The sequence below is a fragment of the Parasteatoda tepidariorum genome, chromosome 5, assembly GCF_982258835.1.
Source record: "Parasteatoda tepidariorum strain Cologne lab strain chromosome 5, Ptep-v5.0, whole genome shotgun sequence".
Lineage (NCBI taxonomy): Eukaryota > Metazoa > Arthropoda > Arachnida > Araneae > Theridiidae > Parasteatoda > Parasteatoda tepidariorum.
This window is the reverse complement of record NC_141759.1, coordinates 14,081,370-14,095,345: the sequence shown is the minus strand read 5'-3', so window position 1 is coordinate 14,095,345 and position 13,976 is coordinate 14,081,370. Positions and strand designations below refer to the sequence as shown.

The 13,976-nt window shown below is 33.0% G+C and overlaps 1 protein-coding gene across 1 annotated transcript in view; it reads left to right on the top strand.

Moving 5' to 3' along the window:
- The window catches only part of LOC122271714 (cytochrome P450 3A9), a 37,158-nt gene extending 23,609 nt beyond the window's left edge, over positions 1-13,549 (top strand). The window contains exons 10-14 of the mRNA XM_087163437.1: positions 4,054-4,214; positions 6,992-7,080; positions 10,009-10,152; positions 11,939-12,101; positions 13,176-13,549. Coding sequence (XP_087019563.1) covers positions 4,054-4,214; positions 6,992-7,080; positions 10,009-10,152; positions 11,939-12,101; positions 13,176-13,274 — 656 coding nt within the window. The 3' untranslated portion in view covers positions 13,275-13,549. The remainder of the gene's footprint in view (positions 1-4,053; positions 4,215-6,991; positions 7,081-10,008; positions 10,153-11,938; positions 12,102-13,175) is intronic.
- The last annotated feature ends 427 nt before the right edge of the window (positions 13,550-13,976 follow it).

Here is a 13,976-nt window from a genome sequence, read left to right as displayed (position 1 = left end):
GATGATTTATGTAGGGAATTACTTTTTTAAATTTTGTTTATTAATTAAGATACTCAAAAGAAATTGATTATTCTGAATAATTGACTATTTTATTACTCCAGATTTTTATTTAATTTACAAGAATAGTTTCTATTTGAAATTTTTTTAAATCGAAATATGTATGTAATTAACTGAAATAATTGTGTGTATGTAAATTTTTCTTCCTCTTTCTTTAAAGAAGGACGAAGTATTTTGTTCTCGTTATTTGAATTTTTCTAGTCTTAAACGAGGATAAAATTTTAACTTAATTCAACAAGCAACTTTTAAAAATATCCATGAGCGCGAAGATTCATTTATGACTTTTGCGAGTGCTGTATTGAGGCGAGCGTAGGGTTGCCTCTGAGTGAGGGTTACTAGATGAGGCGGTGAAACAGTTGACAAATAAAACCGCGGCGAGTGGAGGTGCCCGGGAGTCGACAATGTGTAAAGTCACGGCGGAGCCTCCTAGTTTTAGTTAATAGTTCTTTACCGTTTTTAAAATCAATTTGTAGAACCCGGAGCAGTTGGCATCTCCGCTGCATTACAAGCTTCCTTTCTTTCTTTAAACAAAACTGGGTGCCTAGGCCGCGCAGCGGCCCCTACCCCATTCATCATGAAAATTATATACAGTGAATAAAACATTTTGAATTATGTAAAAATGTGGTAACATTATAATAAAGTAACCATGATTAAAAGTATGTACAAACTTGATCGGAGATTTGCATTAATTGCCATTGAGAAATGAATACGGCCATGATTAGATGGATATACATGAAATCCGAGCTTTATCTGTGATATTTACATTAATTGCAGTAGAAATTTGAAACTGAGCATTAATAATTGATCATAGCATATATACACAAAATCGTGATTCAAAAACATGAAATACATGCTTAATCTGTGATATTTACATTAATTGCAGTAGAAATTTGGAATTGAGCATTAAAAATTGATGATAGCATATATACAGAAAATCGGGATTCAAAATCATGAAGATTCTACATAAATTTTGCTAAGCCTTAGTGCCGCCATCTTGTGTGATCAGCATTCAAAAATATTAATTTGTATAGTAATAGAGATACTAACTAAAGTTCAAAAAAAGAGTTCAGGTTTAGTCCAAAAGTGATATTATTCAGGAGTGGACTCACGCATGATTGTTTGCAGCTGTTGTAAAACTTCTCTGTTTTTTAAAAGTTCTTTGATGATTGAAACCAGTCTATGGGCTTCACCTGTCGTTGTAGATGGAATTGTAGCTGTAGTTGCACTAGAGCCGCTCCTTTGGGGACGGATGCTGCATCCCGTGTGGTTGGCAGTGTGTGCCTCCCCACAGTTGCAGCACTTTGTTGGTGTAGTTATGACCTTGTGGCACTCAAAAGAACGATGGTCTGCGGCACATTTGAGACATCTTGGTTATGAGTTGCAAATTCGCTGCGTGTGACCGTAATTTTGGCAGTTGTAGCATTGGATTGGGCTTCTCCGGCCGCGGAACCTTTCAATTTTCACCGGAAGGTAACAAATATTGGTAACTGACAAGATTTGTTGATTTTGATCTGTTTCGATTAGTATTGTGAGAAAAAGTGGGAGAAGCCTGTAGGCCTCGCCCACTTTTCTATTGAAGTGTATTACTGTTTGTGTTTTAATGCCTGTCTTGGCCAATTCAAGTATGTATTGGTGGCAGAAGGAAGTCCATGGACTTGAACTTTAATATGCTTGATTGGTAGTTCTGTTTCTGAAGTTGGGGGATTTTATAGACGTTGTTGAACAGCAGACCGATTATTGAGTTTGCGACTACCAATGCTCAACTCCGTAGCCTAGTAATTTTGAACCTAATCCAGAAGACAAGGGAACTCCTGGATCAAATATTGGGGAAAATTTGCTTTCGTGGAGGACTTTTGATTAAACTAGCCAGCATTTGCTTTACATGGAGAGGAAAACAACCCACGGTTAGCCTAGTGACAAAGGGACTCCAACCCATGATCCGTCTACCACTGAGGATATTATACGTTAGCACTGTGGTCAGTGCTAGCCGGATGCGAAATTTATATCGACTTGCCATTACTGGGATTCGGGTCACTTCATTGAAAAGTTAGAGCGCTATCCCCTGAACCACCATGGCTTGCAATACCGACATTGTCGTTAACAGTTACATGAGATAGAAAATCATGCTATGGAGTTTCCAATAGTTTTTTGATATTAAGGATAGTGTCCATTTTTTGATGCTTTTGCTCTGTTTCTGAATTATCACTGTAAGAAAATTGCAAAACAGATTAAATTTTATTGTTTTACCTATAAGTGCTTAGTAGGCTCTGGAAAAGTTTTGTTTTTACTAGTATTATTATTCTCTCACAAATGTATTGATAATGGTGAGCTGATAATGTTAATTGATATGTACCTACAAATATATTGATAACGAAATGGTTACCATTTTTTTTATTTCGATGCTTTTTGTGGAAATTTACTTCAGATTGTAGAGAAGGAAAACGATATTTGTTTATCTACCACAACAAAATATTAATTATAATTAATATATATTTTAATCTTCCGCACTCTAGCGATGTTGGATAGATAACATTGTAGATTTAAGTAATACATCCGCCAGTGAAAATTTCAGCTGGTAGATGTAATGAGCACATTATGAGAGTTTAATCTTAATCAGCGGCAGGACATAAGGCATAGAACTTGACTCGGCCTAGAATCCAAATGCTAGCTGTTCTGAATAATGATGAACTCATCATCTAGTTTTGATAATCTATCCCTCTCTAAAGCCGTGGTAAGTATCCTTTCCACCAATTTTTAAAGGCTATGGTGAAACTTTTACCACTTTAAATTTAGGTTTCCATTTGTTAATAACTTCAGCTTTCTTGAAGTGCGTTTAAATAGAATTGGCAACCATTTGTTAATTTAAGAAAACGTATAAAAGTTATAAAATGCATTATTCTTTTTGAAGATTGTAGCATTTATAAAATTTATTTTATAAATAAAGAAAAATAAAAGTCAAGTTCCTAATAGGTAGTGTTAAATAAAATTACCACCAAAAAATGGCTTTTCTATAAACTAAATGAGTTTTTTTTTCTTCTATCAATTACTATTCTTATAACTATTTCAATTCCAAAAATTTAAGATTTTGGGGACAGTGTTTTCCAAAAGAACTAATATTTATTATAGATCTTTTAAAAAGCAGGGTTCTCTTATAATTTATTATAATTGCCTCATTTTATTTCCAACTGCATAATTTGAAATCGAAATTCTGCAATCATTATGTGAAAATTAAAGTAAAAGCAAAACCAATTCTGTTACATTAATCATACTTATATTGAAGTGACTACTTTATGTTATTTTCGCCGATAAATAAATTCTCCTGAAAATGTCACTTACCTGATTCATCCACTAAGCTTTTCATATATTATCCACAGAATTTACTTGCATAGTTTCTTAATTAACTTTTCAACTGAGCTTAAAAATTATTGCGATTTATTTATTTTTTTAATATATGTACTTTTTCAATAATTGGCTCAAAAACACACGCGTTAATTAAAAATTAATCAGAAGTTTGCACGCGATAAATAAAATTTAAATTCATTAAAATATCCGTCACATTATTAAGTTGAGTGACAATGTTTCGGTAAGCATTTGACTCCTAGGATACATTAATGTATCAAGCAATCAAACACATTAATGTGTGAAGCATTTTACTTTATTTCAATTTTGATTTAAATCTACTGTAATATATGAAGTTATAGCATAGGTATTTTATGTAATTGTAGTGAACTAAAGTATAAATGTTGAAACAAATTGATTTTTTTAATTGTTTACCAAGGCTTCATTTGTCCTTTGGAACTATTACCTAACTAACTAGACCAATTTATATGCACTGATGACCAAATTCTTTTAAATCTAATTTACAAATCCCTTATACCCCATCTTAGCTACCACAGGTACATGCATTTTCTGGAACTGCGGAAATTCCGCAGATGTTGGACAGTATGCATGAAGTAGTAGTACTATTTTTTTTAAAGTATACAACTTCTTTTTTAGGGCTGTCAGAAGATGAGCTCGTGGCTCAATGCATTCTATTTTATTTTGTTGGATACGAAACTACAGCTTCAACGATAGCTTACATGGCGTATGCATTAGCAACAAACCAACAATGGCAAGATAAATTAATTGCTGAAGTGGATGAGGCGTTCAAGAAGCACGTGAGTACATCTTAAAACAATGCCAAGTGTGTGAAAAATACTTTTTTTTTGTCAGAAGATGAGAAGTGTTAATCTGTATCATAAAGTTATGCATCATAAAGTGTTAAGCTGTATCATATCGTGTGAGTTATAAATAAGAGAGTGTTCCCAAATGTCCCCCACAGTGATAACAAACTACTCATAAAAGCTATTTGAAATTTTCCTGATTTCACAAACTTTTCAATTTTGATTATTTTTATTTAGCATGCATCGAACTTCTATAGATACTTGAAGTTTCTATGCCCTTTCGGTGATCATGAAGAATTTAATAATAATTCTTTCACCCTTTCAATACGGCGAAAAATCAGACCAAGTGCTCCCCATTGACGGGATCAGTTATTTTTCCTCCAAGCGATTATTAGATAAAATAACTTTCATGCCCAAAAGGTTGAAGGTCTTGGAGGCGCATAAGCGTCCCCATAACAGCACACCACCAATAACAATTATTTCACAAGCTTCACTGATGGGACAGCATATGTCCCGCCGTAAGGACAAAGCATCTAAATCCCAGGACAGGGTATGTCCCGGCCGGAATTCTAGAGTCCATAACTCATTTTTATTGACATTTTACTTAACATTTTGATGATTATTTTAGGCAACGTTTTTTTTAATTAACATTTCCATGCACATTTGTGTTAACATTTTTATTAACGTATTTATTTATGAACACTTTTCGAAATTAACAGTTATAAAATAAGAAAGGTAAAAAATTGAAAAATTTGAAAGTCGTGGTGGAGGAACAACAGTATCTAATGTCTGGATTTCTTGAGGGTGTGGTAGGGCTGGAAACAGTTCTTGCACAGTGCTACTACGTTACAAGAGGTGCACAATATTTTCGAACGTGCCTCTTTATTCATGTTTACGCACCATGCTCATCTATTGCGCGTTTTTCCTTCAATTGGGAAATGGTTTCCAACATTGAAAAGTCTCGTTGTTGTTGATGATGATATAGTTTTGGAGGAAGAGGGCCTTTGCTTATTGACTTCCTTGTTCGCATTTCCAAATGTTCCTTCTTTCCATTTCTATACTTTCGTTCGTACATTGGGCAGTGTAAATGGAAAAGCTTTTGGGAAATATCTTGAAGTAAGAATACACTTCGGTGGCTTCGTTGCCAATAGAGAAATTTGCTTGGCCCTTGATGTAACTATCTAGTGGCATTCGTGGTGCAAAGTTAGTTAGATAGGACCATGAAAGTGACGGTGGATTCTAGTTCTGGAGCTCAACTTCATCATCAAACAAATCATTATGATTGGGTGACACGACTTCATTGCCGGTCTCCTCTACAGTGCTTTCCGAAGGCTCACTAATATAAGCGAGCTGTCTCAACTTGTTTTCAGGGTAAATTCTTTTTTGACTCATTTCGACTCTTTATCAGAGGAAGGAGCCTTCGAATTGTTTAGAAATAGTGGTGGTTGAAAACCTAATAAATTGAATTTATTAAAACAATAATCGCAGTTAATAAACTACCACTCGAAAATATTTATTCGCTGTCCGGAGCAAGTTGTCGCTTACTTAATTAGATCTGGAATGATTGACGTGAGAAATTCATGGACTCAGAACGATGAGACGGCCTTAAAATCGGTTTGGAGCCCAAAGTGGGCGTTATTTTCTGTCCTAGATATTTTTCAGTAACTGGGACATATGTTGTCCCAGCCGTAATATCAAAAATTTACCAGACTTGGACAGCACATGTCCCGTCCGGTGCGAAAGGGTTAAAAAAGAAAGGAATACATTTTACAGTATAGATTTTGCCGCTAATTTAAAAATCTGATGGACCTCTGGGTCGTCTGGTAAAGAGATATACTTGACTTTTATGCTGTTTAAGAAACAGAGGTTGCTTTCTTTCTTTATTTGCACCTGGGCCGCGCAGAAGGCCCGTATCCCATGCATCATGAAATAGTATTAAAAGTTAAAATAAAAGACAGTTTGAGTTCAGCAGTCTATGGGGTGGCAGTAAACAGAGGTTGCTTTGAAACGGTGGATGTTTAGAAGTTGATAGTTTTACACTTTTAGTGGTTTGCAATATTTTTGTAATAAGTGTTACTAAATTGAGTGCACTGTGTAGGAAAGGGAGGATTAACTCTTTAATCAGTTCCAGTAATATGAACTTTTATTTCAACTGTACATGAAACCTTCAAAATCACAAAAACACTCTTAATATTATCTGACCGCAAAGAATTAATCCATTTTTGTTATTAATTTAAGTATAGTTTTGTTTCAGCATCATGGCCTTTACTTCTACTAAAAGGAAGCATGCTATGATATCTGAGAGAGAAAATGATAACATATGGAATAGGGATATAGCTTTACGAAGTTTGAAATAGAATATTAATAAAGGAAATTAAATTTTAAAAAAATCATCTAAAGCTTCAGATTAGATTCCATTTGTACAAAGGGTTTAAACAAAAAAAGAGCTAAAAACTATTTAGGACATTAAGACAAATTAATTTTAAAATAAAATATATTTATACTTACTCGAAAGAATAGGCAATTATTACGTAGTTATATTTAATCAAAAAATATAAATTTTCGGAGTTTATTATGAAAAATCAATCAAATACCTACGTTAATAATCCATAACCTATACTTGAATAGTTCGATTAACCGATGAGAGTGCTGTCACAATTATTTCGGATTACTGAGGTCTTACTGTTTAAGAATGCCTAAAAAGAAGCTTTTTATTGTTTTATTGTAGGACATTAAACAAAAAATTAAATTTTTAAGCTCTATGTTTTTAGGGCGAAGTTGGTTACGACGCAGTGAGAGACATGAAACTTATGGACGCGGTCGTATCAGAAACTTTGAGAATGTATCCACCTGGTTTAATGTGAGTACTTTTTCTCTTTTTAATTTTTTAGTTCATATCGCATTCTACTTTAGGACCTGGATTTTTTTAGAGCCTCGATTGTTAAATTGTTTTACAAAAAAATAAACGCATCTAGAATACTTATTGTTATAATTATTTATATTATAAAAGCAAGCAATTCACAACTCCACCACATTCAATTAGAAAAAATTAATTTAAGAATCGAAAATATTTTTGTACTATACTATTAATATATTACAGATTTAGAATTTTGTAAATCTAGGTATCTTATCGGGTCGGGCAAGTTTGACTCAGCCTTTCATCCCTTCAGTGGGTCGATAAATGAGTACCAAGCATGCTTGGAAACTAAACACTGGGGGTTCCGCTTTCGGCTGACCACCTGACCGGAACATCTGTTCCTGCACCCCAGAGCCCAAGGTCAAGAAAACTGAGATGGCTCAGTAGACCTTGGCCCTCTATGGGCTGTCGCGCCACTGAGTTTAGTTTAGTTTTAGGTATCTTATATCACCATAATATATCAATGTCTACATTATCTCTAATATTTAGATATCCCGAGCTATATTCTAGATTGATCTATGTATAATTCCAGACATTAGAGGTCTGCTTAAACGCGAGTATTTTTCCCTTTTTTAATTTTCCTGTCTTTATAGCGTGTTTCTTTCGGCCTGAGTTGCTTTGCGAAACATATTAATAAACCTAGGAAGCATTGTTATTCTTATTTATAATGCGAAATTAAGCAAATCTCATATCATGTCCGGTCCATGATATTAAATTACTGAAAATAGCAAACTTCTTCTTTAGTTATACTAGCTGGGCACCTGGGCCGCGAAGCAGCCCCTACCCCATCCACCGTGAGTTATTTAGAATTGTGTGAGTTCTTTGTGGTCAGCAGGCAGTGTGGTAGCTATGAGGGGGATTCACAAGCACTTTGCTTGAATAAATAGAAATAAAGAAAATAAAACAAAGCAACTTGCTTTAAACTATGTGTGGCTATAGAACTGGATGCAGATTGATGGTCTACGTGGGGAAACGCTTGATAGATCTTTCAATATTGTTGTTGCTGAATCTGATGCTATAGGTGGATCTGTGAGGTCTGTGAGTTGAGGCTCTTGTTTATTTTGATGAATGTGATATGAGGCGTCGGATGTAAAGTGAGGGGCTATTGGTCTGAATTTTGTTTCTTTTTTGCAGTTTTCGATGGTGAATATTTGGTTGAAGTAAGCTACATTGCATTTTTTGGCCTTGTCAAAGAAATCTGCATTTAATTTGTGAATTTATTGTGATACGGTCGGGATCTTGAGGTCTTTATGAATATTTGTATTTCTGATGAACTATCTTGCACAGGTGATTTTTCTTAGTATCTTGTTCTGGCATCGGTTGAGCTTCTTCATGAGGAATTCTGGTATGGTTGTCCATGCAGGTGAGGCATACGAGAGAATTGGTCTAATCATCGAAGTATATATCAGTTTTCTTAGTTTTAATGATACGTTCTGGTTGTAGATGAGTGGTTGGATTATTTTTGTTGCTGTATTTGCTTTATCTATTATATTATGATGTGTTAGATTTGAAGGGAAAGTAAAAGATAAGTCAGTCGATTTAGTCATGCACAAACTTAAGCTATGACTTTTAAATTTTTATCACCCTGATTCTTATTCCGTATGAATACATTCATGACTCGCCCGCTCCAAAGAGGTAAAGTGTATAAATAATTATAATTGGACCTGAAGGTTGAGCTCAGTGCGTTTCAATAGCTAAAGAGAGCTATTAAAAATTTAAAAATATATATATAATAATTTCAATGCTGAATAACTGCAAATTTGAAAAGGACACCGGTGCTCCATGCTGTATCTCCTAACCATTAATTATTAAAATGCTAAATATAATATTTTTCATTTATTCTGACTTAAGTTAGTACAAAATTATGAAAAAAGTATGAAAAATATAATTAATAAAAGCTCCAAGAGATGATTGAAAAATTATCATTAATTATTAGAAATAAATCTAGGTTTTTTCATGTAAAATTTATCTCTCTGGCAACAAACTAGGAAGGAAATGGTTAGGTATCTGTAATTTTTTTGTGAGGTACCGCTTTGTCAGAATTAGTAATCATTTTAGTAATAAGTACAATTAGGGTAAGCTTATTGTTTAATTTCTCCTGCTTTTTTGAAATGCACCTCAAGATATTCAGGTATGTTATATTTCATAACCCATTCAGACCTGGCTTGCTGCATACCGGACATCAATCTATATTAACTACATTAATGTAACTATCTTTTTATTATAACCATCTATCCCATAATTTTTGTTTCGTTTGATGATAATGACTCTATTGCTTTTTAAATATTGCTATAAGCCATCTTCAGACTGAAGGCGATATCGTGAAGCTAAATGGATACTTCCAATGAAGAGAATATCTAGAAGCTAAATGGTTATTTCCAATAAAGGGAATATCTTGAAGCTAAACAGATACCTTCAATGAAGGGAATATCTTGAAGTTAAATGGGTATTTCCAATGAAGGGAATATCTTGAAGCTAAGTGATAATTTCCAAAGAAGGGAATATCTCGAAGTTATAGGGGTATTTCCAATGAAGGGGATATCTTGAAATTTATCTTACTTCAACTAAGCTTATCTAATTCCAACTGAAGGGGTGAAAGGAACTGAAATTGATAACATATTTTTGTTGTTTCAGTTATTGTAAATATAGTTCATGAAATCAAAATTAAATAGTTAAGCATAAAATTTACTAACGCTTTCAATTAAAAAAAACATTTAAAAAAACACTCGTTTGAGCGTGAAAAATTGGTTCAGAGTGCGTTCATACTTTTCAAACCGTTTTGTTTCCCAATCAAAAACTTTTAAAATTTGAAATGAAGTTAATTTAATATTTTTGTTTCATTTGTTTTATTTTATTATCTTTCTTTTTCAGGACAGCACGAATAACGACATCAGATTACAAGTTAGGTGATACAGGTATAGTTTTAGAAAAAGGAATACCTGTGCTTATTCCACTGTACGCAATGCATTACGATGTCGAGTTTTTTCCGGAGCCCGAAACTTTTAATCCCGAAAGGTATGTTCCATTTTAGATGTGAAATTTGTGATGATTTTCATTTTGAAATAAGCATTTAGAGTTAAAACCAGTCTAAACATTGTTCTTCTGCAAACATGAAAGCAAAAAAGACAATAGTTAATTGATATATTTTAATTGTTATAAAAAAAGGAACATATTAAACGCAGACGAATTTAAAATGAAGTAAGTTGCTTCTTTGCAGGCTGATAGTAAGAATAAATAGATGTTCTAAGGCAACAGGAATATACCCTTTACACAAGGCCTGACATCAGGCTCGTGACGTCACAAGAGGAACAAAAATCTCCGATTATCGTAGCCTTCTTTCAGACAAGCACTGACGGGTGAGGAAAACTTCAAATCAGGCCTGAATTCAGGCGCGGGATAATTGGATCTATGCCTCACGTGCTTATTTTTCGTCTGTCCTTTCAAGGTGAGGTTCTTAACATCAGGAATGATCTAAATTTGACCCACCTTATTTCAGGTTTGTTTAGGGATTATAATGATTTTTTTTTTCACTTTCTATATGCTAATTACAAAATTGGCGTAAAGTGTCACGATGACAAGAAGCCACAGTTTTCTAAAAATAAAAAGCGTGTTTTTTCTCTTCCCAAATTTTAATGTTTGAAAAAATATCTCAACACTGCATTTCTCTTTCGAATAAAAAATTACAAAAATTGAGAATTATTTATTGATTATAATGATTTTCCTCTAATGAAAAAACTTCGGCAAAATTGGACATTTTTAACATAAATTTAATATCTTAAAGTTTATATAATTGCACGTTCCCTTCCTGCCCTGAAAGAGGCATTTCTCGCCCTTGAGTTGGCTACAAGACAAATGGTCTTGGTCATAAATGTAGATAAAACAAAATATATGTTATTCTCAAGAAACAGAGTCCCAGACCCCTATCTTGAAACAAATTCTTATAGATTTGAAACAGTGAGGAGTTTTACTTACTTAGGATCAATTATTACCATTGACAACAGAATTACTCCTGAAATAAAAAACCGACTCTATTTGGCGAATAGGGCTGTCTATGGGCTCAGAAGATTTATTAAATCTAGGTTTCTTTCTAGGAAAACAAAGTTCTTAATCTACAAAACTCTTGTCCGGCCAGTCTTGACATACGCCTCTGAAGCTTGGACAATGACAAAACTGGAGGAAAATTGTATCGCAATTTTTGAGAGACAGATTTTGCGGGGTATACTTGGTGGTGTAAATGAAAACAATAACTGGAGAAGGAGATTTAACTTTGAACTGTACAAGATTTATAAACAACCTGATATTATTAAATACATAAAAATAAATAGAATGAATTGGATCGTCCAGTGATTCGAATGAGTGACGAAACACAATAAAAAAGATACTGCTTTTTAGACCAACTGGAAAAAGAAAGCGGGGAAGGCCGCGGTTGAGATGGGCTGACTCAGTGGAGTCTGATTTTTTTGCTATTAATGAAAAAAATTGGAGATCAAAGATAAATCGGAAGCCCGCGTGGATAAATCTTCAGAGGAAGACATTGGCTCACATTGGGCTGTCTGGCCAACTATGATGATGATCATTAATATCTTAAAAAATTTATAAATTTTTTGTCCGGTCTGAAACCTAAATAATTCTTTACTGCGAGATGGTGTGTATTTAGTTTGGAATTATAGCTTTGTTTCGAGTGTGAGGCAATTAAAATGCGTCTTTTTTATTTTTTTCGACAAAAGCTGCAAAAAATATTATTTATGATGATACACTTTCTGTTTTTTCGTATTTATTTGATTTAATTATTCGCTTCTAGGTTCATGGATTCATCTAAGGTTAAACACCCACAATATACATATTTACCATTTGGCGAGGGACCACGGAATTGTTTGGGAATGAGATTTGCTTTGTTGGAGATTAAGTTATGCATGGCTAATATATTACATCATTACAAATTTAGAACTCATTCAACAACAAAAGTAAGAATTTTTGTATGTTATAGATAACCCAAATCATGTTTTTTTTCAGTATTGTTTTTTTTAGGTAATGTGTTAGACAAATTAATAAAAAAATTACTTGTTATGAACCAGTATCTGTAGTGAAAATTTTTTGTATAGACCACTTTATGTTTCCTGTTATTGATGAGTTAATAATAAATATTGGATAAGACATTTTCTTAAATAATTCGGAAGCTAAAACAGTGGGGCCACAAGTAGAAACGTCTTGAGGCAATTTATGTAGCAAAAGAGATAACAGAATATTTTAATATTAGATTTCACATTCTGTTTCAGTTGTATACTCGAAATAAGGAAATCTATTCCAAATCAGTGTCGTTTAAATAATTGTGTTTATTACACAGTGGACGAAATGTTTAGTTAGAAGAAAGTGATTATACAAGGTAGAGGTGATGTGTTTGGGGTACCAGTGGTCGGAAAAAAACTACAACTACTTTATTACAACAGTAGTTAACTAAAATTACTTTTTTTTTTAATATAGGAACTGCAAACTACTTTCGAAATGTAGTCAACAAACTTAGCTGGAGAACACCAATATTCAAAGTTAGTTTGAATATAATATTGAAAAGCATGAGGAGGTATTAAGAAGTTTTAATTCATGTTTTTATGAAATTATTTTTTATTCTAAAGCACTTATTATGAATTTGTTCTTTTAGCTTTACGCTATGCTTTTTTAATCAGTATGGTTTTCTCTCCATGCTTTTCGCGTCAGTAATTTAAGAAATGCTAGGAAATTTTTAAATATTTGTGAATTAAGTGATCAATGCTTTTTTATATCCTCCAAAAATAAAGTACAGTGGGAAAAACAAAAAAAAACGGACCACCCTGAATAGCATTCGCCTTGATCCGATCTTCACGTTCTAGGATTCAAATCTTAATGGTTTGAGGGGATGACTGCAGAAATTTCAAAAATTTATTTTTACTAGACCCGCTTGCAATGTGTTAGATGGTAAAATCTGAATGAATGAAATGAAATTTACGGAATAAAAACTAGAGATATAGCAAAACACAAAAATGAATTTATGTTTTTTTTTTCAGGTGCCTTTGGAATACAAGAAATACTCAGTGTTCCTCAGTGTTACCGAACTACCTTTGGCTTTAGAGAAAATTAATCCAAGTGCGGATTCAACATTGTAAAATTGAGAATGCGCACTGCTTCATATTTTCACCTGTGAGAAGCCGGCATATTCAAGAAGATTAAAAAAAATAACTCTATACATACTTCTTTTTGTAAATATAACTCACTATAATCTTAATCCGTATTAGAACTATTTTTTGTATAAAGGATGGTTTATGAAGGAAAAATAAACAGTACAGAAAAAAAGGATTTATTTCATGCATATGAAAGTGATAAATGAAGTTATTTAAAATGTTTGTGTTTAATTTTTTAAATAAAAATAGAAAGAAAAAAATATACAGATTATTGTTTCATTTTCAGTTTTTTGTAATACCATCTAGCAAGTTCTCTAACGTTTATTAACCCTTTGACGCAAATTTATCATGTTTTTCATACTTATTTAACTATTTTGTATTAATTTAGGTCAAAATAATATAATTTACATGTTGCTTACGCCACTACAGCGCCATCTGTCGTAAAGCAGACTTTCCTCACACATTCACTCTCGGGACCGCAACGGGGAGAAGATGTGTTAGCTATGATTATTTTGTGTTGTCTTGTATGGTTTCCTTAATAAAAGCTTTAAATGTAAGTCCCCTAGAATGCATTGAAGCTAATCCTCGACTCCATAACATATATATTTATCAATAAATGCTAAATATTTTAATATAAAATAATAAGTTATTTAGCATTAAAATAATATATTTGTGATAGTCAGCATG